At 40.2% G+C, this 25,343-nt stretch overlaps 1 protein-coding gene across 1 annotated transcript; it reads right to left on the bottom strand.

Moving 5' to 3' along the window:
- Nucleotides 1-23,653: 23,653 nt before the first annotated feature.
- LOC104228363 (protein LE25-like) lies at nt 23,654-24,902 on the bottom strand. The gene is made up of 3 exons (XM_009780817.2): nt 24,727-24,902; nt 24,125-24,246; nt 23,654-23,943 (listed from the first exon to the last, which is right to left on the bottom strand). The coding sequence occupies exons 1-3, from the start codon at nt 24,811-24,813 to the stop codon at nt 23,787-23,789; spliced, it is 366 nt and encodes a 121-aa protein (XP_009779119.1). The 5' UTR covers nt 24,814-24,902; the 3' UTR covers nt 23,654-23,786.
- Between the last annotated feature and the right edge of the window lie 441 nt (nt 24,903-25,343).

A 25,343-nucleotide genomic window follows, 5' to 3' on the forward strand; every position in this document is an offset into this window, starting at 1 on the left:
ACCAAATATCCTAAAAAGCCAACAAAATCAAATACTAGCTCGAACTTGCAATTCCCCAGCAGAGTCGCCAGAGCTGTTACACCCCTTTTTCAAACTTCACTAACCCTTTTAAAAATATAAAAAGACTTGTAAAGCTCAAAAAGGTTTTTCAACTAGAAAGTGACAAAAATTTGTTCAAAAGGAAATAACTCAGAGTCACCACCTGACATTGGTTTCGGTGTGTCAGGTCACCGTTTTATAAAAAAATGATTTTTCCTTTTAAAATATTTTAGACTCTAAAACTAAGTCCGCACCAGAGATAAGGGTAAGGGAGTTCATTTGACTCGGGGAGAAGGTGTTAGGCATTCCCCAAGTTCCGTAACTAGTACGTTTGCGTACATGATCAAGTTGGCTTTAAAGGATATTCTATTGACGTAAAAGCACACAAAAAAAAAATAAACAATTAAAAAGAGGCTCGAGGTCATCTCCGCCTAATAAAATAAAACAAGAATAAAAGTACTACGAGTTTTGCTCTCGGCCTCCAAAAATAAATACCTCGGGGCATACCCCGGATAAAATATACAAATCCTTCGGGGCATTCCCCGGATAAATTTAACTAAGGGAATGACCTCTCGCCTCAAAACCAACAAAAATCCTAAGGATTGCCTACCCAAATGTGGTCGGCCTAAGCATGCTTTTAGCATACAATGTGATTAAATAAACAAGTGAAAAAAAGTAAATAAGGTAGAAGAAAATTCTAAATCATGATCACTCCTTTTTTTAACATTTCATTTTTTATTAGACAGAACCCGACACCTAAAGCATGAGAACAAATTAATCACTAATGGGCCTCGACTTTCCCCGCACCCACAATTCAACAATCATCCAAAACATTTTCATATCCAAATAACCAATTGACGAGATAAACATCCAGCAACAAACATCCAAACAATTTGAAGAAAGATAGGATTTAATAAAACTGAGATATCAACAAAGTGAGAAAATGTGAATTGAAACCATCAGAAGGAACCATTTACAGATTTTCTATCACCTCGATTTCCACGATTCAAGTGCATCTAATTCAAAGTAAGTCTAAAACAAAACATTTAAACACATAGAGCACCCAAGAATACATACGAGCAGATTAATAAAAGAAAAGCTAAGACGTCAAACAAGCTAAATGGAAAGAACTAAGGAGTATACTTCGGAAGAAGGCTATTCCTTGTTAGGCATGACAATTCTGAAATGATGTGCACATAACAAACATCACAAAAGACTATCAGATCTATTTCCATGGGTAGTTTAAATTTTCGATTTCACTTAAGCTCGGATCAAATATTGACGTCCACAACTTCACAAAAGAAATATTCAAAACGAGTTATGGATAACTTGGTCGAATTGGGCACGCCTCAAAGAATCTGCGGCTGACCCCTTATTTTAGACTTATCTTACATATGCTATACCTACCAAGAAACTATTAAACATGACAGAAAACTTAGGCACAGTCTGCTAACTAAACTGGTACTTAACAAGAAGTGGCAGCAATTTTAAAATAACAATCAAGGATTTTAAACCAAGCAGACACAATCATTACTATTACAAACCAAGAGGACGCTGAGTTTACTTGAGATTTGGTAGCTAGGTTTCATTAAAATACCTTGACGGATGCTATAATGATTCACCAAGAATATAACACCTTAAGAGGAGCAATGTTTGTCACGCAACAGACAACAACATATATATCAGCAACACAACACTACAAGAAACTCATAAGCAGTGAGTGATGTTAAAACACTGAAAAATGCATGATCAGATCATGAAGAAATCAAAAGTTTTCAGAACCAAAATCAATAGTGAGAATAAAGAATTCCAATGTAACAGTGAAGAACGAACTACATTCATATTTCTAGAAGCCAAACCAACATACGGGCAGTACAATTCCTCAATTCATACAATCACAAACCTAAATAACACTTCAATCTAATGCTTCGTTCACCACAAAAGACTAAGTAAATAGAATGAGAAAAGAGATGAACCTGAGAACACAAGTTTCCTCTTATGTATGATTCAAACGAGTATTGAGTTTGACAACAAATCCAAGCAAAGACAGTGGCGAAATTCCAACAGAACTCGCAAACCAGCTTCAAATCGGAACTTCGGCTCAAATCAGCGGCGAACACATAACCAAACTTCAATCGAAGTTCATTTTTGAACACCACGATCAAAAGAGGAAACTAAATTTTTTTGTGTGGGTATTTTCTGATTTTCGAAATGAAAAAAAACTCGAACAAAAATCAAACTCAAAATATTTTTGTATTTTTGTTTTTCTGGAATGCAAATCAAACACCAAAAAATTTGAAAACTCAAAGAACCCTAGACCTTTTCTCCGCCTTTCTTTCTGATGTTTTTTGAAAATCTGTCCAAAGAAAACTATTTATAGGAGCCCTAGAAGCTTCCTCTTGCTTCCTCTCCAAGGAATTTGATTTTCTTTATCTCCAAATCAGAAAAAAAACTCCATCATTCCAGAAAACCTTTCGTACAAACGGATTTTAGGCAAATTGACGCCTAGGATACCAAGATTTCGATCCTACGACCCCCATTTAACCATCATCCATTCATGAATGGCCCGGATTCTTCAACCAATTGCAAAAAGCGCGTGAGATGAGAGGAAAAAGCATAGAATCGGGTTATAATGATGAGGGGGGACCATGGGGGGGGGACCAGGGCTTACGTGGAACGTCGAACTTTGCAATTTCTGACGGGTTTAGGGTGGTTGGGCACGGCATAAGTGAGATGAGAGAGGGGTGGATGCGACTGATCTAGGATGGGTCTTTAGGTTTAGGGTTTCTTAATATATGGTTTATATATTAAGCAGGGAAGAAATAAGGGTTGTTGGATCAAATAGAATGAATGGTTAGGATTTAAAAGAGATATGGGGCGGGTCAGCAGGTTAAGCAGACGGGCCAGCTGGGTTGGGCTACTTGGGTGGATTTAGGGGGTAATTTTGGGGCAATTGGGCTCAAATTTAGTAGGTTCTAACTCTTTTAAGCCCAATAATTAGAAACTTGAACTTTTCTTTTAAAAATAATTTAAAATTAATTCTAACTAATTAAAGTAAAATATATCATACTACGAAACTATATTTTTATGTATCTTTTTTATATAAATTATTATATTCGAAATAAGAGTGAAAACCATGGTAAAAACAAAAAAGTATATTGCTATAAAAATATTAATAACCTAAACTAAATAGAATAAGATAGAACATGAAACTATTTTTGTATTTTTTTAATTTTGTGCCTTAAAATAGAATTAAAATTAATAATAAAGTAAAATCCTATAGAAATAAACTCAAATAAATATCCTAAAAATACTAGGACTATTAAAGGTAATTCTAATGTGTGGGTCAAAAATTACATGTCTATAATTGAGTGTGCTGAATATTGAGCGTGATGATGGCCAAACTCAGCTGTTCAAGTGGGCAGACTGAGAATTTGACATTTTTAAGCTGACCTGAAATTAATACTTTAAAAAACAAGCATAAAATAAAGTGTCTTATGGAGATTTGTATCCAATCACCACGATTATCCTTAACCCCACGGTGGGCGCCAAACTGTTTAACCTTAAATTGGATAATAATTAAATTTGTACGAGGTTTTAAGGATACGTGGATTGATTCAACACTTTGAACACAAAATGAATGACCAAACCAGTTGTAATGTTATGACCTAACACGGACCTAAGTTGAACAATAGTTTTGCCCTCGATCGGACCCTTGGTTCGAACCCAATTGCGAATGAAGAACAAACAGTTAAGTAAGAACTTTTGCAATAGCGAGAAAGCAGAAAATGAATTTGTATATTGCCTTGATTTTCGTGTTACAATGTGTATCTCAAAAGAAAAAACTTCCCCTTTATTAGTTGGAGACTTTCATCCCTAGTACAAGTTTAAAAAAGGTAAAAATCTCCCTTTCTCGTTAATTACTGATCCGTACCGATATCGAGAGAGATCTGCACCATGATATCCGGTTAGGTACGAATATCACAACCCTTTATCCATCGTGCGTAACCGTTTACCATGTTTCCCGAGGTTTTAGAACTCGTTCTGGGTCCGGGACCGTCGCTTTATCATGCCCGGTGATGAACACATTGTTCTTCTTTCGTGGGCCTCAATACAAAAGGTTTACGGCCTCGATTTTAGTCTCGTGCGTCCATGCCCTTCTTCCGTTTTCTTCACCGGAAAATCAGGGTATACTTTATCCCTGATTTTTACTCGTATACAAAATTGTCATTACCTCAGGCATGGTGCCTTTGGTGTTGAGGTCTGGCTAGACCTTTTCCTTATCCATTCATTACCTAGCAAAATACAAAGAGAAATGGGGACATGAACCTTACCTTCAAAAGTTATACCATACTATAACATAGAGTCTTCAAAAGTTTATGGCAGAGACTTTACTATGCAAGAATGTGACGACTCAAAAGGTCATCACCTGTTTTCTTACCCATTATGTGCTTCTGAGGCCTTGAAAACCTCATTTAGAGTCGCTTCGATTTGCATGCGCAGTCCGGGCACGTAGCCGGGAAAGCTTAAATATGAAATTCTGTGAAAAATATTAAGTCTTGACTTTAAAATGAATAAATTTGACTTCGATCAACATTTTGGGTAAACTGAAGGAAAATATGAGACTTGGGCATATGCCCGAAATCGAATTCCGAGGTCCCAAGCCCGAGAAATAAATTTTTTAAGTGAAATTGTTTTCAGAAATTGTTTAAGGAAATTTGAAAGAAAAACTTATTAGAAAGAAATGGTATCGGACCCGTATTTTGGTTCCGGTGCCCGGTACAGGTCTTATATATGACTTGAGTCATTTTTGTGAAATTTGGCTAAAAACGAACGTTGTTTGACGTGATCCGGACCTTAATTGAGAAGTTTGATGTTTAAAAGAGTTTTGAGAAATTTTATTGATCTCGAGGTTTAATTCGACGCTCGTGATGTTATTTTGGTCATTTGAGTAAACGAATATGTTCGTAGGATGTTTTTGAAGTTGTGTGTATACTTGGGTTGGAGTTTCGAGGGCTCGGGTGAGTTTCGAGTGGGCTCCGGAATGCCTTAAGCTTAAAAAGTCAGATGTTGCAGGTTCAGGAAGTTGCAGTCTCTGAACCCTCTAGTGCGGTCCGCGAGAAATCGCGTGCGACCGTGGAGGGGCCAGCGCAGCCGTGGTCGCCTTTTTGTGGTCCGCGATGGAGGCTGTGCGGTCGCAGTCGCCTTTGTGCGGTCCGCCCAGGGTGATGAACTGCAGGTCTTCAGGGAGGGGCCAGCGCGGCCATAGTCGCCTTTGTGCGGTCCTCGGTGGAGGCTGTGCGGCAGCGGTCCATTTGATGCGGTCCGTACTGGGGGTCTGAGAGGGGTATAAATAAACAGGAATTTCAGTTATTTTTTACTTTTTCAAAACCCCAAAACATAAGAGGCGATTTTTTAAACAACCTTTCTTCTCCAAAACATTGGTAAGTGATTTTTAACTCATTTTATTCACTCCTTAACATCTTTTAACATGATTTCAACTTCAAATCAAAGATTTTCATGGGGGAAATTTGGTGTTTTGGGTAGAACCTAGGTTTTCTAAAATTGGGGACTTGGACCTCAATTTGAGGTCCGATTTCAAAATAAATTATATATTTGGATTCGTGGAGGAATGGGTAATCGGGTTTTGGTCCGAACCTCGGGTTTCGACCACGTGGGCCCGGAAGTGATTTCTGACTTTTGGGTAAAACTTTAGAAAACTCATTTTCATGCATTGGGGTTGATTCATTTAGCACTTATTGATGTAATTAAGTAACTTGTGACTAGATTCGAGCGGATTGGTGGTGGAATCAAGGGGTAAAGCTATAGTTGAGACTTGAGTAGTGATCAAGTCATCGAGATAAGTGTTTGGTCTAACCCTAGCTTGAGGGATTAGAAGTTGAGTCATACTTGCTACTTGCTTCTTGTTGAGTACGACGTATAGGCATGGTGACGAGTATCTATACGTTGGTGTCAAGCATGACCGTGAGTCTTAAATTGAAAGTTGTTGTGTTCTTAAATGACACTTGGGTGCTTTACTTAATGATCTTCTATGATTGAGCATTTTCAATAATTGAACTGAGTACAAGTTGAGTTGAGGTTGGTTATAGCTGATTCTCCCTTACCGGGATGACTAATCCAATATTGTTGTTCCCTTGCCGGAAAAATTATAACATTGTTGTGTTCCCTTGTCGAGAAGTCATTATATTATTTATGTTCCCTTGCTGGGATTTCTTGTGATTGCGTGATGAAATGTAAATGGGAGCGGGTGGTACGCCTACCACAAGATATAATGAAATGGGAGCGGGTGGTACGCCTACCACGAGATATAATGAAATGGGAGCGGGTGGTACGCCTACCACAAAATATAATGAAATGGGAGCAGGTGGTATGCCTGCCATGAGATATAATGAAATGGGAGCGGGTGGTACGCCTACCGCAAGATATAATAAAATGGGAGCAGGTGGTATGCATGCCACAAGATATAATGAAATGGGAGCGGGTGGTATGCCTACCACAAGATGTAATGAAAATGGAGCGGGTGGTACACCTACCACGAGATATAATGAAATGGGAGCAGGTGGTACGCCTACCACAAGATATACTGAAATAGGAGCGGGTGGTACGCCTAACACAAGATATACTAAAATGGGAGCGGGTGGTACGCCTACCACAAGATATGAGAAATGGGATCGGGTTGCACGCCTGCAACAAGATGAAGTTGAAATTGAAAGTTGCCTTATTTCTCTTTATCCGTGTTAGAATTTAAATTGTAGTTTCCTTACTATTCTTTGGTATACTATTTTATCTGCTACCCCCGGAGCATGTTTCCCCTTTCCCAGCTTTGATTGCTTATTACTTGTTTACTTTTCCGCCATATAGTATATAACTGCACAGGTTTATCTGGAGTCTGGTCCTAGCCTTGTCACTACCTCGTCGGGGTTAGTCTAGACACTTACCAGCACATGGGTCGGTTGTGCTGGTACTACACTTTGTGCTCTTTTGCACAGATCCAGGTCTTGGACAGCAGCAGTAGCGCGGGAGCCAGCTTTTTGTCCAATGAGACACCGAGGTAGCCTTGCAAGAGTCCGCAGGCCCGACGTCTCTTCTATCTTTATTTCTGTCTATTATATCATGTATTCGAGACAAACAATTTATATTCTTTTTTCAAACGGTTGTATTTAGTACTCCTAGAAGTTCGTGAGTAATGTGACACTAGTTCTTGGGTAGAGGCATATGTTGATTTCCGTATTATTGTTCAGTTTCTTTAATTTAAGTCTTTTGTACATTTATTAAATTCCGTTATTTTCATGTTATCACTGATAATCATTAAAGAAGTGATTTATTAATGAAGTAAGCTGTTAAGGATTGGCTTGCCTAGCTCACATTAGTAGGCGTCATCACGACTCCCGAGGGTGGGAAATCCGGGTCGTGACAAGTTGGTATCAGAGCTCTAGGTTACATAGGTCTCACAACTCACGGACAAGCTCAGTAGAGTCTGAGGTATCGGTACAGAGGCGTCTGTATTTATCCCCCAAAGGCTATAGAGTTAGGAAAATCTCACATTTGTTCTTTCTTGTCGTGCGGATTTGTTCCTCAAATGCTAATTGGATTTCTACTCTGTTCTTTCGTATATGGAGAGAACATGCGCTTCCTCATCTACCGCTCAGCAGCCCGAGCCCCCAGCAGCAACTCCCACTAGGGTAAGAGGCCGAGGTCGTGCTAGAGGCCGAGGTAGGGGCAGAGTTCAGCCCCGAGCAGCAGCACCGGTGGCAGAGCCTTAGGTTGATTTTGAGGAGGAGGTTCCAGCCCTATCAGTTCCGGTGGGCCCAGCTCAGGTACCAGAGGGGTTTATTGCTACCCCAATTCTTCAGGACGCTCTGGTCCGATTGGTGGGTCTCATGGAGAGTGTCACCCGAGCAGGTTTGCTTCCTCTAGCACCAGCCACTTCTCAGGCTGGAGGAGGGGCTCAGACTCCTACTACATGCACTCCGGAGGAGGTAGATCCTCAGATTTAAACTCCAACGGTTCAGGCAGTTGGAGCAGTTCAGCCGGGTGTAGTAGCTCAGACCGGTGATGGAGTGGCTATGTCTGCCCATGCTTTGTGGAGGCTGGATAGATTCACCAAGCTCTTCACTACTACTTTCAGCGGTGCTTCTTCTGAGGATCCCCAGGATTTTCTATATAGCTGTCACGAGGTTCTCAGGAACATGGGTATTGTTGAGACCAATGGGGTCAATTTTGCTACATTCCGCTTGTCTGGATCAGCCAAGACTTGTTTGAGGGATTATTGCTTAGCTAGGCTATCCGGATCGCCATTTTTGACTTGGGAGCAATTTACAGTATTGTTTCTAGAGAAGTTTCTCCCTGTTACTTAGAGAGAGGCCTATCGGAGGTAGTTCGAGCACCTCCAGTAGGGTTCCATGATGGTCACCCAGTATAAGACCAGGTTCATCGACTTAGCTCACCATGTTCTTGTCATACTTCCTACTAAGAGAGAGAGGGTGAGGAGGTTTATCGACGGTCTTATTCAGCCGATTCGTCTTCAAATGACCAAGGAGGCCGGGAGTGAGATCAGTTTTCAGAAGGCGGCCAATGTGGCCCATAGAGTTGAGATGGTTCTGTCACAGGGAGGTGGTCAGGGGTCGAATAAGAGGCCCCGTCATTCAGGCAGATTCAGTGGTACCTCGTCTGGAGGTAGAGATTCATATGGTAGAGGCCATCCGCCTAGGCCCTTTCAGTCAGCTCTTCAGGCTTTCACGGCGCTTCAGGTAGTCGTGGTCCTCTGATGTAGTATTCTGATCAGTAGTCCTTCAATGCACCACCGGCACCTATTAGTGCACCACCGCTTCAGAGTTTTCAAGGTCATCAGCCCCAGTAGTCGAGGGCTTGTTTTACTTGTGGCGACTCGAGGCGACTCGAGGCACATTGCTAGGTATTGCACTCAAGCTTCGAGCAGTTCTCTGCATCAGGGTTCTCGTGCTATGGTTCAGGCACCAGATGTTCCACAGCCTGCCCAGCCAGCTAGAGGTGGGGGTAGAGGTGCTAGAGGTGGAGGTAAAGGTCCTAGAGGTGGAGCTCAGACCCCCAGAGGTGGAGGCCAGCCAGCTGCAGGCCGTCCTAGAGACATAGTTCAGGGTGGTGGAGCCCAGCCCCGATGTTATGCTCTCCCAGCCAGGCCCGAGGCTGAGGCTTCTGATGTAGTTATTACAGGTACGGTTCTGGTTTGTAATAGAGATGCTTTAGTGTTATTTGATCCAGGGTCTACATACTCGCATGTGTCATCTTATTTTGCACCGTATCTGGTCATGCCTAGTGATCCGTTGAGTATTCCTATTTATGTGTCTATGCCGGTGGGTGATTCTATTGTGGTAGATCGAGTCTATCGCTCTTGTGTAGTTGTGATTGGGGGTCTTGAGACTCGTGTGGATTTGTTGCTTCTAGACATGGTCGATTTCGATGTCATATTGGGGATGGACTGGCTATCACCTTACCACGCTATCTTGGACTGTCATGCCAAGACTGTGACCTTAGCTTTACTAGGTATGCCTCATTTAGAGTGGAGAGGGACTCCTAGTCATTCTACCCATAGCGTCATTTCTTATGTCAAGTCTCGGCGTATGGTCGAGAAGGGGTGCTTGGCCTATTTAGCTTATGTTCGTGATTCTAGTGCGGAGGTTTCCTCTATTGATTATGTGCCTGTGGTTCGTGAGTTTCCTGAGGTATTCCCTTTAGGCCTGTCGGGTATGCCGCCCGACAGGGATATTGACTTTTGCATTGATTTGGCTCCGGGCACTTAGCCCATTTCTATTTCGCCGTATCACATGGCCCTGCCTGAGTTGAAAGAGTTGAAGGAGTAGTTGCAGGACTTGCTTGAGAAGGGTTTTATAAGACCCAGTATTTCGCCTTAGGGTGCGCTCGTGTTGTTTGTTAAGAAAAAGGATGGTTCGATGAGAATGTGCATTGATTACCGGCAGTTGAACAAAGTCCCATCAAGAATAAGTATCCACTACCGAGCATCGATGATTTGTTCGATCAGCTTCAGGGTGCCAAGGTATTTTCAAAGATCGACTTGAGATCTGGCTACCATCAGTTGAGGATTAGGGAATCCGATGTCCCTAAGACAGCTTTTTGCACTCGGTACGGGCATTATGAGTTCTTGGTCATGTCATTTGGGTTGACAAATGCCCCAGCGACTTTTATGGATTTGATGAACCGAGTGTTCAGGCCTTATTTGGACTCGTTCATGATAGTCTTCATTGATGATATTTTGATATATTCCCGCAGCTAGGAGGAGCACGAGCAGCATCTCAGAGTGGTTCTTCAGACTCTGAAGGATAGTTAGTTATATTCTAAGTTCTCGAAGTGTGAGTTCTTGCTGAGTTCAGTTGCATTTCTGGGTTATGTTGTATCAGCAAAGGGTATTTAGGTTGATCCGAAGAAGATTGAGGCAGTCAAGAACTGGCCTAGACCAACATCAGCTACAGAGATTCGGAGTTTCTTGGGATTGGCAGGCTACTATCGTCGGTTTGTGGAGGGGTTCTCATCTATTGCAACCCCGATGACCAGGTTGACCCAGAAGGGTGCCCAGTTTAGATGGTCGGACGAGTGTGAGGCGAGCTTTCAGAAGCTCAAGACAACTCTGACTACCGCACTGGTGTTAGTTTTTCCCACAGGTCCAGGGCCTTACACAGTTTATTGCGATGCTTCTCGTATTGGGCTTGGTGTAGTGTTGATGCAGGATGGCAAGGTCATTGCCTATGCTTCGAGGCAGTTGACGATTCATGAGAAGAACTATCCGTTCCATGATTTAGAGTTGTCATCCATTGTTCACGCATTGAAGATTTGGAGGCATTATTTATATGGCGTGGCATGTGAGGTGTTCACTGACCATAAGAGTCTTCAGTATTTGTTCAAGCAAAAGAAGTTAAATTTGAGGCAAAGGAGATGGTTGGAGTTGTTGAAGGATTATAATATCACTATCTTATATCACCCAGGAAAGGCCAACGTGGTGGCCGATGCTCTGAGTAGAAAGTCAGCCAGCATGGGCAGTCTTGCTTATATTCCGGTCGGTGAGAGGCCGCTTGCGTTGGATGTTCAGGCTTTGGCCAATCGATTTGTGAGATTGGATATCTCTAAGCCTAGCCGAGTATTAGCTTGCATGGTCGCTCGATCTTTATTATTGGAGTGTATCCATGATCAACAGTTTGATGATCCCCATTTATGTGTCCTTAGAGACACGGTGCAGCGTGGAGGTGCCAAGCAGGTTACCTTAGGTGATGATGGAGTTTTGAGATTGCAGGGGCGAGTTTGTGTGCCTAATGTGGATGGGCTTCGAGAGTTGATTTTAGAGGAGGCCCATAGTTCCCAGTACTCTATTCATCCAGGCACCGTGAAGATGTATCAGGGTTTGCGGCAGCATTATTGGTGGCGTAGAATGAAGAAGGATATTATTGCATATGTGGCTCGATGTTTGAATTGTCAGCAGGTTAAGTATGAGCATCAGAGGCCTGGTGGATTGTTTCAAAGGATTTATCTTCCTGAGTGGAAGTGGGAGTGGATCACTATGGACTTCGTTACTGGACTTCCGCTGACTCGGAAGAAGTTCGACGTAGTTTGGGTCATTGTTGATAGGCAGACCAAGTCAGCGCATTTTATTCCTATGGCAGTCTCCTATTCATCTGTGAGGTTAGCTGAGATCTATATCTGGGAGATTGTTTGCCTTCATGGTGTGCCTGTGTCTATCATGCCGGACCAAGGTACGCAGTGTACCTCGCATTTTCGGAGAGCAGTTCAGCGAGAGTTGGACACTCAGGTGGAGTTGAGTACATCATTTCATCCTCAGACGGATGGGTAGTCCGAGCGGACTATTCAGATATTGGAGGATATGCTCCGGGCTTGTGTTATTGATTTTGGCGGTTCGTGGGATCAGTTTTTGCCTTTAGCAGAGTTTGTCTACAACAACAGCTACCAGTCGAGTATCCAAATGGCTCCTTATGAGGCTTTGTATGGTAGGCGATGTCGATCTCCGGTGGGATGGTTTTAGCCGGGGGAGGCTCGATTGTTAGGTACGGATCTGGTTCAAGAGGCCTTGGACAAGGTCAGGATCATTCAGGAGAGGCTTCGTACGGCTCAGTCCAGGCAAAAGAGTTATGCAGACCGCAAAGTTTGAGATGTGGCTTTTATGGTTGGTGAGCGGGTATTGCTCCGAGTGTCGCCTATGAAGGGCGTGATGAGATTCGGGAAGAAGGGCAAGCTTAGCCCTAGGTTCATTGGTCCATTTGAGATTTTTGATCGAGTGGGAGAGGTGGCTTATAGACTTGCATTGCCGCCTAGCTTATCAACCATGCACCCAGTATTTCATGTGTCCATGCTTCGGAAGTATCACAACGTTCCATCCCACGTGTTAGATTTCAGTACTGTCCAGTTGGACAAGGACTTGCCTTATGAGGAGGAGCCGGTGGCTATTCTAGACCGGCAGGTCAGTCAATTGAGATCGAAGAGTTTTCCTTCGGTTCGTGTTCAGTGGAGAGGTCAGCCTCCTGAGGCATCGACCTGGGAGTCCGAGTTCGATATGCAGAGCCGTTATCCTCATTTATTCTCCAACTCAGGTACTTCCTTCTTCTGTCCGTTCAAGGACAAACAGTTGTTTTAGAGGTGTAGAATGTGACAACCCAAAGGGTCATAACCTATTTTCTTACCCATTATGTGCTTCCGAGGCCTTGAAAACCTCATTTAGAGTCGCTTCGATTTGCGTGCGCAGTCCGGGCGCGCAGCCAGAAAGCTTAAATATGAAATTCTGTGAAAAATGTTAAGTCTTGACTTTAAAATGAATAAATTTGACTTCGGTCAACATTTTGGGTAAACGGACCCAGACCCGTGATTTGACGGTCGTGGAGGGTCCGTATGAAAATATGGGACTTGGGCGTATGCCCAAAATCGAATTCCGAGGTCCTAAGCCTGAGAAATGAATTTTTTAAGTGAAACTATTTTCAGAAATTGTTTAAGGAAATTTGAAAGGAAAACTGATTAGAAAGCAATGGTATCGGGCTCGTATTTTGGTTCCGGCGCCCGGTACATGTCTTATATATGTCTTGAGTCATTCCTGTGAAATTTGGCTAAAAACGGACGTGGTTTGATGTGATCCGGACCTTAATTGAGAAATTTGATGTTTAAAAGAGTTTTGAGAAATTTTATTGATCTCGAGGTTTAATTCGATGCTCGTGATGTTATTTTGGTCATTTGAGTACACGAATATGTTCGTAGGATGTTTTTGAGGTTGTGTGTATACTTGGGTTGGAGTTTCAAGGGCTCGAGTGAGTTTCGAGTAGGCTCCGAAATGCCTTAGGCTTAGAAAGTCAGATGTTGAAGGTTCAGGAAGTTGCAGTCTCTAAACCCTCTAGTGCGGTCTGTGAGAAATCGCATGCGACCGCAGAGGGGCCAGCGCGGCTGCGGTCGCCTTTGTGTGGTCCGTGGTGGAGGCTGTGCGGCCTCAGTCGCCTTTGTGCGGTCCGCCCAGGGTGCTAAACTACAGGTCTTCAGGGAGGGGCCAGCGCGGCCGCGGTCGCCTTTGTGCGGTCCGCAGTGGAGGTTGTACGGCCGCGGTCCATTTGATGCGGTCCACACTGGGGGTCTGAAAGGGGTATAAATAAACGGGAATTTCAGTTATTTTTCACTTTTTCAAAACCCCAAAACATAAGAGGCGATTTTTCAAATATCCTTTCTTCTCCAAAACGTTGGTAAGTGATTTCAAATTCATTTTCTTCACTCCTTAACATCTTTTAACATGATTTCAACTTCAAATCAAAGATTTTCATGGGGAAAATTTGGTGTATTAGGTAGAACCTACGTTTTCTAAAATTGGGGATTTGGACCTCAATTTGAGGTCCGATTTCAAAATAAATTATATATTTGGATTTGTGGGGGAATGGGTAATCGGTTTTTGCCCGAACCTCGGGTTTCGACCACGTGGGCCCGGGGGTGATTTCTGACTTTTGGGGTAAAACTTTAGAAAACTCATTTTCATGCATTGGGGTTGATTTATTTAGCACTTATTGATGTAATTAAGTAACTTGTGACTAGATTCGAGCGGATTGGTGGTGGAATCAAGGGGTAAAACTATAGTTGAGACTTGAGTGGTGATCAAGGCATCGAGGTAAGTGTTTGGTCTAACCCTAGCTTGAGGGATTAGGAGTTGAGTCATACTTGCTACTTCCTTCTTGTTGAGTACGACGTATAGGCATGGTGACGAGTATCTATATGTTGGTATCAAGCATGACCGTGAGTATTAAATTGAAAGTTGTTGTTTCTTAAATGACACTTGGGTGTTTTACTTAATGATCTTCTATGATTGAGCATTTTCAATAATTGAACTGAGTACAAGTTGAGTTGAGGTTGGTTATAGCTGATTCTCCCTTGCCGGGATGACTAATCCAATATTGTTGTTCCCTTGCCAGGAAAGTTATAACAATGTTGTGTTCCCTTGTCGGGAAGTCATTATATTATTTATGTTCCCTTGCTGGGATTTCTTGTGATTGTGTGATGAAATGTAAATGGGAGCGGGTGGTACGCCTACCACGAGATATAATAAAATGGGAGCGGGTGGTACGCCTACCACGAAATATACTGAAATGGGAGCTGGTGGTACGCCTACCACAAGATATGAGAAATGGGATCGGGTGGCACGCCTGCAACAAGATGAAATTGAAACTGAAAGTTGCCTTATTTCTCTTTATCTGTGTTAGAAGTTAAATTGTAGTTTCCTTACTATTCTGTTTTATCTGCTACCCCCGGAGCATGTTTCCCTTTTCCCAGCTTTGATTGCTTATTACCTGTTTACTTTTTCGCCATATAGTATATAACTGCACAGGTTTATCTGGAGTCTGGTCCTAGCCTCGTCACTACCTCGCCGGGGTTAGGCCAGACACTTACCAGTACATGGGGTCGGTTGTGCTGATACTACACTCTGTGCTCTTTTGCACAGATCCAGTTCTTGGATAGCAGCAGTAGCGCGGGAGCCAGCTTTCAGTCCATTGAGACACCGAGGTAGCCTTGCAAGCGTTCGCAGACCCTACGTCTCCTCTATCTTTATTTCAGTCTGTTATCTCATGTATTCGAGACAAACAGTTTATATTCTTCTTTCAAACGGTTGTATTTAGTACTCCTAGAAGTTCGTGAGTAATGTGACACCAGTTCTTGGGTAGAGGCATATGTTGATTTCCGTATTATTGTTCAGTTTCTTTAATTTAAGTCTTCCGTACATTTATTAAATTCCGCTGTTTTCATGCTATCACTAATAATCGTTAAGGAAGTGATTTGTTAATGAAGTAAGCTGTTAAAAATTAGCTTACCTAGCTCACATTAGTAGGCGCCATCACGACTTCCGAGGATGGGAAATCCGGGTCGTGACAAAGAACTACTTCCAAATCTAATTTATTACAGTTAACTTACAAAGAAGCTAGACTTGTCAAATCATCTTCTAATGTTAGGAAGTTTCCATTTATCAAGTTGAAATAGTCCCTTCACCTTGTTCGGAAGATGCTGAATGGAGTAATAGAAGGTACTCTTTCCACTTGTGGATGCCGATTAAGCTAGAAAATCAGCAACTTGATTTGCTTCCCTATAGCAATGGAAATGGTAACCTCTGGATTTTTCAAAAGCCGAGAAGTGTCACTAATGATATTTTTCATGAGTTTGAGATTGCTTGTGTCTTCTTCCTTAAAGCATGTTGGCAATAGTTATAGAGTCCAGTTTAAGGCTATTGAACTTCAAAACTCCTTTCTAAATGCACCTTTTTCCTCCATATATAATTAGTCAGCTGTGGCATCAGCTTGATTGTTGAATTGTTGCTATGACACTGTATAGGAACTGGTACAACTTGCAGAATCAGCTTATAAACTACACTAACTTCCCACCAAGTCTTGAAAGCACCTCTAAGAGACCAGTGACGGTGACTGATGCCCAAAGGAGCCCCAAATACAAGTAGCTGCCTCCCCCTCAATAAAACTGCTATGTAGAATCACTATGTGGATTCCGGAAACAATAGCATTTGGTAGCTAACTGATTGCCAAATTTAGTGATCACCGCGTCAAAAGGCAACTTACCAAGATTCAACCTAACTATAACCTTGTACGTTTTGACTTAATTATTCAAGTATTTGAATGAAACACCCTGGAGTAGAAAACGAAACAAGTATAAGTGTTAATTAGACTATATACAAGTTCATATAAAAGGGACTTGAAGTTTTGCATGTGACGTAAGCTCGAGTTGGACATCCAATCGCTTTTGCATGTGACATAAGCTCGAGTTGGACATCCAATCGCTTCGAATTAAATTATCGCTTGATATATATAAAAAATTGAACAATCAAACCGATTTCTCGATTAACCAAAGAGGTGAATAGGGCCCAAAAAACATGTCTGATTATGCATATTCCTAATCCTAAAGTGAATAAGGTCCCATTAAACATTTGTAAAAAAATCGGTCCAATTAAAGCGTATTCCTAATCCTAAATGGAATGCAAAGATATAGGAATCCATATGTAACAGAGTATCTGTTCAGATAGGCTCAAATGACCCTTTCTCATATATATATATATATATATATATATATATATATAACCTTATTCCGACTTAGTTTGGTATGAAATAAACTTATAATCATGGAATCTTCATTGACTTAGTTTGGTATGAAATAAACTTATAATCATGGAATCTCCATCGACTCGATCATCAGATTATACGTTCGTAACCTAGACCATTTTCATTTTGGAATGAACAAATCTACTAATTTAATTAGTGACATCATCATCATAGACTCATAGTCGAATGTTCATTTTCTGTAAACTCATATCCAACCCAAGAGTCAAATCAATACATTACACATTTTATAGTGTGCGCGTTTGCGGGAGAGAGCGGGCGCGCAACTCCCAACTCCAAATCTCCAATATATACGAAGTAAACTGCACCATGAAATTTGGGATGACAAAACTCATACAGAAACAGAGAGTGGCTTCTTTATTTCATGTATGTTGCTGTCAAAGGACACACCTGTTGGATCCATGGTTATCCTGTATTTGTAAATAATAATTCTGGAAAAAATAAAACGTTAGCTTATAAACGTAAATTTAAATGCGACAGTAATTAATTCGAGCCCACTGAATTCACAGTGTTTCCTTAAGGAATTTAATCCCCTCCTAGTACCCAAGGTTATAGATTATTTCCTCCCAGAATAGAACGAATTACACACTGGTGTAGCGGTACTTCAAACCCCAGTGTTTCAACGAACACAAAGTTCGGCAGCAAATCACACTTATGGATGCTTTGTTTGGAGTTAAAAACAATGCAGAATAAGGAGGACAACTCAGAAGTCGAATGGAAATTCTGAGAGGAAGGAATGCAAAGTATAGCCAATGTTGAATTCTTACTAAAGAGAATATCAGATTGCAATTCATTTTTCCAGTGTATACGCAATGTATAAAGAGTGTATATCAAGTATATACAGAGTGTATATCCAGTGTATACAGAGTGTTTCGAGTGTTTTTTCCGATGTGTTCTTCTTTCTCTCCAACTTATGCTCTATTTATAGCAGTTATTTGAGAGAAATCCGCCCCTTCCATGGTGCAACAAGCACTAGGCTATCATGGAGGAAGCACTTACATGGTGGAATGTACACTTGCTTGGTGGGAGGAGCACTTGCACCATTGTGGGAGGTGCACTAGGCTGCTTATTGCTTAGTGTTGCAACACAATACACGAATTGGAAAACATCCGTTACAAACACGGATTATATCACGTTAATATTCACTATTAACAAATAAATTTGGTCCAAAAAATTAATCAATCGATCGATCATTTGACCAAATCCGAATCTAAATTCAAATCTCATTTCCCATTCACTCTAATTTTAAGACTATTTCATCTTAAACAAAAACTCAACAATCCCCCACATGAATGGGGAATGGCTATATCATGGAAGTATGCATGAAAAACTTGTGTGATTTGCAAACAAGAATTAATTGCATCTGGATAAGTAGGTTTCCCTTTGAACTTTCCGTAGTGAACTTATGTCGGATATACTCGGTCAATCGGTAGATTTGATATCTTTGAACCGTCGAACTTTAGTGTATACCTAGACAACCATAAGTCACACAATCAATCCCTTAACCGTCTTTGGTTCTCATTGTTGTGTTCGTTTCAGCCATGAACACTGCCTGGTTTCATAAGTGCGTAGAGAATTGGCCTTGCAAAATTCTCCTTGAAGCGGCTAACACTTCACACTTACATAGGTGATTCCTAAACGTGTCATCCCGTAGATACACTATTTGATATACCCTGTATCAAATTTAGAAATCATTAAAAAGCCTTAATGCTTTATCCTTGGTATTGAACATTGTCTCATCACGAGAATGGACTAAAAAATTTTGTTGACAATGTTGAACCGTCATTAATGACTTTGTTTGATCTCCTTGAACCTAGATCTTGGGATCTCCAGTCTTCTAGGTAGAGTTACTGCCACAATGACTTGTTCTCGGCCATAGTCTCATTCCCCTCGATGATTTCTCAACTACCTCTCTAGTTAGGCCTTTTGTAAGTGGATCCGACACATTATCACTTGACTTTACATAGTCAATCGTGATAATTCCTCTAGAGAGAAGTTGCCTAACGGTTTTATGTCTTCGTCGTATATGACGAGATTTACCGTTATACATAACGCTCCCAGCCCTTCCAATTGCCGCTTGGCTATCACAGTGTATGCATATTGGTGCCAACGGTTTGGGCCAAAATGGAATGTCTTCCAAGAAATTCCGGAGCCATTCAGCTTCTTCACCGGCTTTATCTAAGGCTATGAACTCAGCCTCCATTATAGAGCGGGCAATACATGTTTGTTTGGACGACTTCCAAGATACCGCTCCTCCACCAATAGTGAATACATATCCACTTGTGGACTTCGAATCAGTTGAACCGATGATCCAATTTGCATCACAATATCCTTCAATCACCGCAGGATATTTACTGTAGTGCAAATCAAAGTTTTGGGTATGTTCTAAATATCTCAAAACTCGTTTCATTGCCATCCAGTGAGATTGGCCTGGATTGCTCGTGTATCGACTTAGTTTACTTATAGCACAAGCTATATCTGGTCGTGTACAATTCATGATGTACATTAAACATCCCAACACACAAGCATAATCCAATTGTGATATGCTTTAGCCTTTGTTCTTTGCTAGTGCAAGATTCACGTCAATTGGAGTCTTTGCAACTTTAAAGCCTAAGTGCTTGAATTTTTCAAGTACTGTCTTAATATAATGAGATTGTGACAATGCCAGACCTTGAGGAGTCTTTTGGATCTTAATCCCCAGAATTAAATCCGCAATTCCCAAGTCCTTCATATCAAACTTGCTAGTTAGCATACGCTTAGTAGCATTTATGTTGGCAATGTTATTACTCATTATCAGCATATCATCCACATATAGGCAAACAATGACTATGTGATTTGGAACATTTTTAATGTACACACATTTATCACATTCGTTTATCTTAAAACCATTTGACAACATTGTTTGGTCAAATTTCGCATGCCATTGTTTGGGTGCTTGTTTTAGTCCATAAAGGGACTTAACAAGTCTACATACCTTATTTTCTTTACCTGGAACCACAAACCCTTCAGGTTGTTCCATGTAAATTTCTTCCTCCAACTCTCCATTTAAGAAGGTCGTTTTAACATCCATTTGATGAATTTCAAGACCATACACTATAGCTAATGCTACTAACATCCGTATGGACGTAATCCTTGTAACTGGGGAGTATGTATCAAAGTAGTCAAGACCTTCTCGTTGTCTATACCCTTTGACAACAAGTCTTGCCTCAAATTTATCAATAGTGCCATCATCTTTCATTTTTCTCTTAAAAATCCATTTTGAACCCAAAGGTTTATTTCCAGGAGGAAGATCAACCAATTCCCATGTATGGTTGTTCAATATGGATTCTATTTCACTATTGACTGCCTCTAATGATTCCTAAGAAGACATAGCTTCTTTAAATGTTCGGGGCTCATTTTCCAATAAGAAAGTCACAAAATCTGGTCCAAACGAAGTAGACGTTCTTTGACGTTTACTACGTCTTGGATCCCCCTGATTAAATGTAATTTCTTTTGTTTCTTCCCGAGGTCGTTTAGATCCTTCACCAATCGACTCGCATTCCTTTTTATACGGATATATATATTCAAAGAACTCAGCATTATCTGATTCTATAACCGTATTATTATGAATGTCGGAATTTTTTGATTTATGAACCAGAAATCGATATGCTTTACTATTAGTCGTATATCCTATGAAAACACAATCAACTGTTTTCGGTCCTATTTTTACCCTTTTGGGTTTAGGAACTTGCACTTTTGCCAAACACTCTCACACTTTAAAATAATTCAAGTTGGGCTTCCTTCCTTTCCATTTTTCATATGGAATGGATTGTGTTTTGCTATGGGGTACTCGATTTAGTATTCGGCTGGCCGTAAGAACGGTTTCCCCCCACATGTTCTGTGGCAAACCAGAACTTATCAACAATGCATTCATCATCTCCTTTAATGAACGATTCTTTCTTTCCGCAATCCCATTGGATTGGGGAGTGTAAGGGACTGTTGTTTGATGAATAATCCCATATTCTAAACATATTTGTTCAAAAGGAGATTCATATTCACCACCCCTATCACTTCTTATCATTTTGATTTTCTTGTTACGTTGCGTTTCAACTTCATTTTTGTATTGCTTGAATGCGTCTATTGTTTCATCTTTACTATTAAGTAAGTAAACATAGCAATATCGAGTACTATCGTCAATAAAAGTTATGAAATACTTCTTTCCACCACGAGATGGTATTGACTTCATGTCACAAATATCTGTGTGAATTAAGTCTAAAGGATTTGAATTCCTTTCAACCGACTTATAAGAATGTTTAACATACTTAGATTCCACACATATTTGACATTTTGATTTTTTGCATTCAAACTTAGGCAATACTTCCAAGTTAATCATTTTTCGCAAGGTTTTATAATTGACATGACCCAAACGTACATGCCATAAATCATTTGACTCAAGTAAGTAAGAAGAAGCTGAAGTTTTATTATTAGTTTCAACAACTATTACATTCAGCTTGAAAAGGCCCTCAGTAAGGTAACCTTTTCCTACAAACATTTCATTCTTACTAATCACTACCTTGTCAGATACAAAAACGCACTTGAAACCGTGCTTTACAAGAAGTCCAGTAGAGACTAAGTTCTTCCTAATCTCGGGAACATGAAGGACGTTGTTCAAAGTCATGACCTTGCCAGAAGTCATCTTGAGAAATATCTTACCGTATCCTTCAATTTTTGCTGTAGCAGCATTTCCCATAGAGAGCGTCTCTTCGGGTCCAGCAGAAGCATATGTAGAAAATGCTTCCCTCACAGCACAAACATGGCGAGTGGCTCCAGAATCAATCCACCACTCCTTTGGGTTTCCTACCAGGTTGCATTCAGAAAGCATGGCGCACAAGTCATCAACATCATCATGCTTTTCTACCATGTTTGCTTGACCCCTTTGCTTGTCTTTCTTCCGAGCACGTCACTCCGTAGATTTGTGTTCGGTTTTCTCACAGTTGTAGCAGTTTTCACTGAACCGCTTCTTGCTTGGGTTGTATTTCGGACCAGAAGCCTTCTTTCTCTTTTTGTTATTTTCAACAATATTTGCTCCCATTATTGTTGAATTTCAACGGCCTCTCCTTTCAACAGCTTTATTATCCTCTTCGATTCTCAATCGAACAATGAGATCTTCAAGGGACATCTCCTTTCGTTTGTGTTTCAAATAGTTTTTAAAGTCCTTCCACAATAGAGGCAACTTCTCAATTATTGCTGCTACTTGGAATGCCTCACTGATGACAAGACCTTCAATGAAAATTCCGTTAGTAAAATTACTAAAAATTTTACTTTCAACATTAGCATCCATTTGAAATATACCTTCAGCAAGTAGATCATGAATAATCACTTGTAACTCCTGGACTTGGGTAATAACAGACTTGCTATCTACCATTTTGTAGTCCAAAAATTTTGCAGCGATGAATTTCTTCATCCCGACATCTTCAGTTTTGTATTTCTTTTCAAGCGCATTCCACAATTCTTTTGACGTCTCCACGCCACTGTATACATTATACAGATTATCCTCCAGTCCGCTAAGAATATAATTCCTGCACAAGAAGTCAGAATGCTTCCAAGCCTCAATCACGAGAAAGCTATCATTCTCTAGAGTTTCATCTGGAAGATCAGGAACATCTTCCTTGATGAACTTCTGTAGACATAACGTAATCAAGTAGAAGAACATCTTTTGCTGCCAGCGCTTGAAATCCATCCCGGAAAATTTTCCGGGTTTCTCTGCCGGTGCCAACGCCGGAGTTCGACTTGTCGATGCGTTGGTAGTATCATCGGAACAACTTGATTTCCGTCATTCGCCATTTTTATCTGTTAAAAATGACACAAACAAACGTTTAGAAAACGTTTTAAATTTGGAGGGAAAAAAATCACGTAGATTTTAATTTCCAACAAACCGCCACGAAGGCTTTACTCTCCAAATGGGAGTACACAAAAACCACAAAGGTTTTAGTTTCCAGAATATTAAGAATAACACAAATACAGAAATAAAAGTTATTAAATTCCTTAAGCTTGTTGGATCCGTGGTTATCCTGTATTTGTAAATAATAATTCTGGAAAAAATAAAACGTTAGCTTATAAACGTAAATTTAAATGCGACAGTAAATAATTCGAGGCCACTGAATTCACAGTGTTTCCTTAAGGAATTTAATCCCCTCCTAGTACCCAAGGTTATAGATTATTTCCTCCCAGGATAAAACGAATTACACACTGGTGTAGCGGTACTTCAAACCCCGGTGTTTCAGCGAACACAAAGTTCGGCAGCAAATCATACTTATGGATGCTTTGTTTGTAGTTAAAAACAATGCAGAATAAGGAGGACAACTCAGAAGTCGAATGGAAATTCTGAGAGGAAGGAATGCAAAGTATAGCCAATGTTGAATTCTTACTGAAGAGAATATCAGATTGCAATTCGCTTTTCCAGTGTATACGCAGTGTATACAGAATATATATCCAGTATATACAAAGTGTATATTAACTGTATACAGAGTGTATATTAAGTGTATATTAAGTGTATACAGAGTGTTTCGAGTATTTTTTCCGATGTGTTCTTCTTTCTCTCCAACTTATGCTCTATTTATAGCATATGCTCTATTTATAGCAGTTATTTGAGAGAAATCCGCCCCCTCCATGGTGCAACAAGCACTAGACTATCATGAAGGAAGCACTTACATGGTGGAATGTACACTTGCTTGATGGGCAGAACACTTGCACCATTGTGGGAGGTGCACTAGGCTGCTTATTACTTAGTGTTGCAACACAATACACGAATTGAAAAACATCTGTTACAAATACGGATTATATCACGTTAATATTCACTATTAACAAATAAATTTAGTTAAAAAAATTCCCCATTCCCCATTCCCCATTCCCCATTCCCCATTCCCCATTCCCCATTCCCCATTTTAAGACTATTTCACCTTAAACAAAAACTCAACTAACACCAAACATCCAAATACAATAAGTGTCATTCATACAACCCTTTAATTCACATAAACCAAAGAGTATAAATAGCTGCTTCTTATCCTATTAATTAAACCAATACATTTATTCTTCTTAAGAGTTGCTAGCTCAACAAGGAAAACTGGAATCTTGTATAGTTCCCGCCGAAGTCGGATGGCCGGAGCGCACTGGCCCTCCACCTCCAGTCACGTCTTCTGTTGGATCATACGCAGTCGTTGAGTACTCTGGCGCCCCGGTTGTAGTGTAGCCCAGAGCTCCACCATCCCTATGGAATAACAGAAATCAGAATTCAAATTTAATTAATTAAATATTTATATCATTTCTCATTGTGTGACTATAAAAGCGTTTAGTTAAAAATAAATTACTTTATTTTTATTAGAATGTCTCTAAATTTAACAAAAGGTAATTCTATTTGTGTGTGTTAATGCTGAAGATAGGGTGCATACCTTGCAGCTGCATTTTGATCATTGGCTTCTCTCTTGCTCAGCTCAGCAGCAGTTTTCCTCTCATCTTTCTTCTCTGTTGCCATCTCCTTCTTCAACGGGTCCCTAGTTGTCATTCTCTCTGCCTGTTAAATATGTTACAAACTAGAAATGGTTATTACAGCCAATTTTTTACCAACATTTCGATTGTCGTACGTATCGGAGTTTGCATTCATATTAAAGGTAAACCTTCACTTTATTAATTTTAGGAAAAGTATAATCCAATTGTTTGTCGTGCAAGTAGAGTGTAACTTAATTTTTTATATAAATTTAACATAGAATTTTGATTTTTTTTTTTTTTTTACATTTTTAAAAACTACTCCCTCCCTTGAATGACAAACTTTCCTTAACAGCTCAAAATTTTTGAGCCTTAAGCTTAAAATTACATATGACCTTTTCTTTTTCCTTAAACTTTGTGTCAAACCAAATTACATCATCTAAATTAAACCAGATAAAGTACATAAAAAGTAAAATAAATCATAATAAAAAAAACTCTTGTTTGACTCCACCAAATAATCATCTACTCGAAGGCAATGCGTACTATATATTTAACGCAGAGATGATACCTTTTCTTCAATGGTGGCCTTGGTTTTCCCCATGCCAGACTTTGCTGAGGCTGCTGCATTAGCTGCTTTCTCCTTAGCTCCCTGCATTTTTTTCCTCCTCTAGTAAGCTTGCTTTAGCCTTTAGCTGTTTTCACGAATTGCTTTCTATTCGATCTGTTTGTTAGCAAAAATGAAGAAAAAGAGAGCATTTTGTAGGCTTTTTATTGGCGTTGGGAGGGAGAACGAAGTGGCGCCACGTTGATTTAACGTGGAAAGTAGGCAGGTTCTGATTGTTGATCAGTTGACACGTTGCATTAGTTGTCAACTTTTACAATTAGATCATCTTTTATGCACGGGTGATAGACGCGGTTGATATTAGGTCACGTTGCCGTTTGAGTCCAAAATGTTTACGGCTCCCTCCGTTCCAGTGAGTACCAATGTCAATGTCAAATAGACTAATTTTTGTGTGAATATAAATATAAAATTGTATATTTTTCAAAAATAAAATTTATATAGTTAAAAAGTAATAAAATATATTATAAATTACAATAACTAGCAATTTAAGATATCTAAAATATAATGAAATAAAAAATTTTGATTCTCTATATAGTAAATGTGTCACTTAAAATAAAATAAAA

This window comes from Nicotiana sylvestris, chromosome 3 (assembly GCF_000393655.2).
Source record: "Nicotiana sylvestris chromosome 3, ASM39365v2, whole genome shotgun sequence".
Lineage (NCBI taxonomy): Eukaryota > Viridiplantae > Streptophyta > Magnoliopsida > Solanales > Solanaceae > Nicotiana > Nicotiana sylvestris.

What these genes read in the sequence shown, in the direction of transcription:
- LOC104228363 (XM_009780817.2), bottom strand. Translation starts at nt 24,813, where the DNA reads ATGCAGGGAGCTAAGGAGAAAGCAGCTAATGCAGCAGCCTCAGCAAAG. An exon ending in AGGCCACCATTGAAGAAAAG is followed by an intron (nt 24,247 to 24,726) that starts GTATCATCTCTG and finishes CATATTTAACAG; the next exon opens with GCAGAGAGAATGACAACTAG. An exon ending in GATCAAAATGCAGCTGCAAG is followed by an intron (nt 23,944 to 24,124) that starts GTATGCACCCTA and finishes GTTATTCCATAG; the next exon opens with GGATGGTGGAGCTCTGGGCT.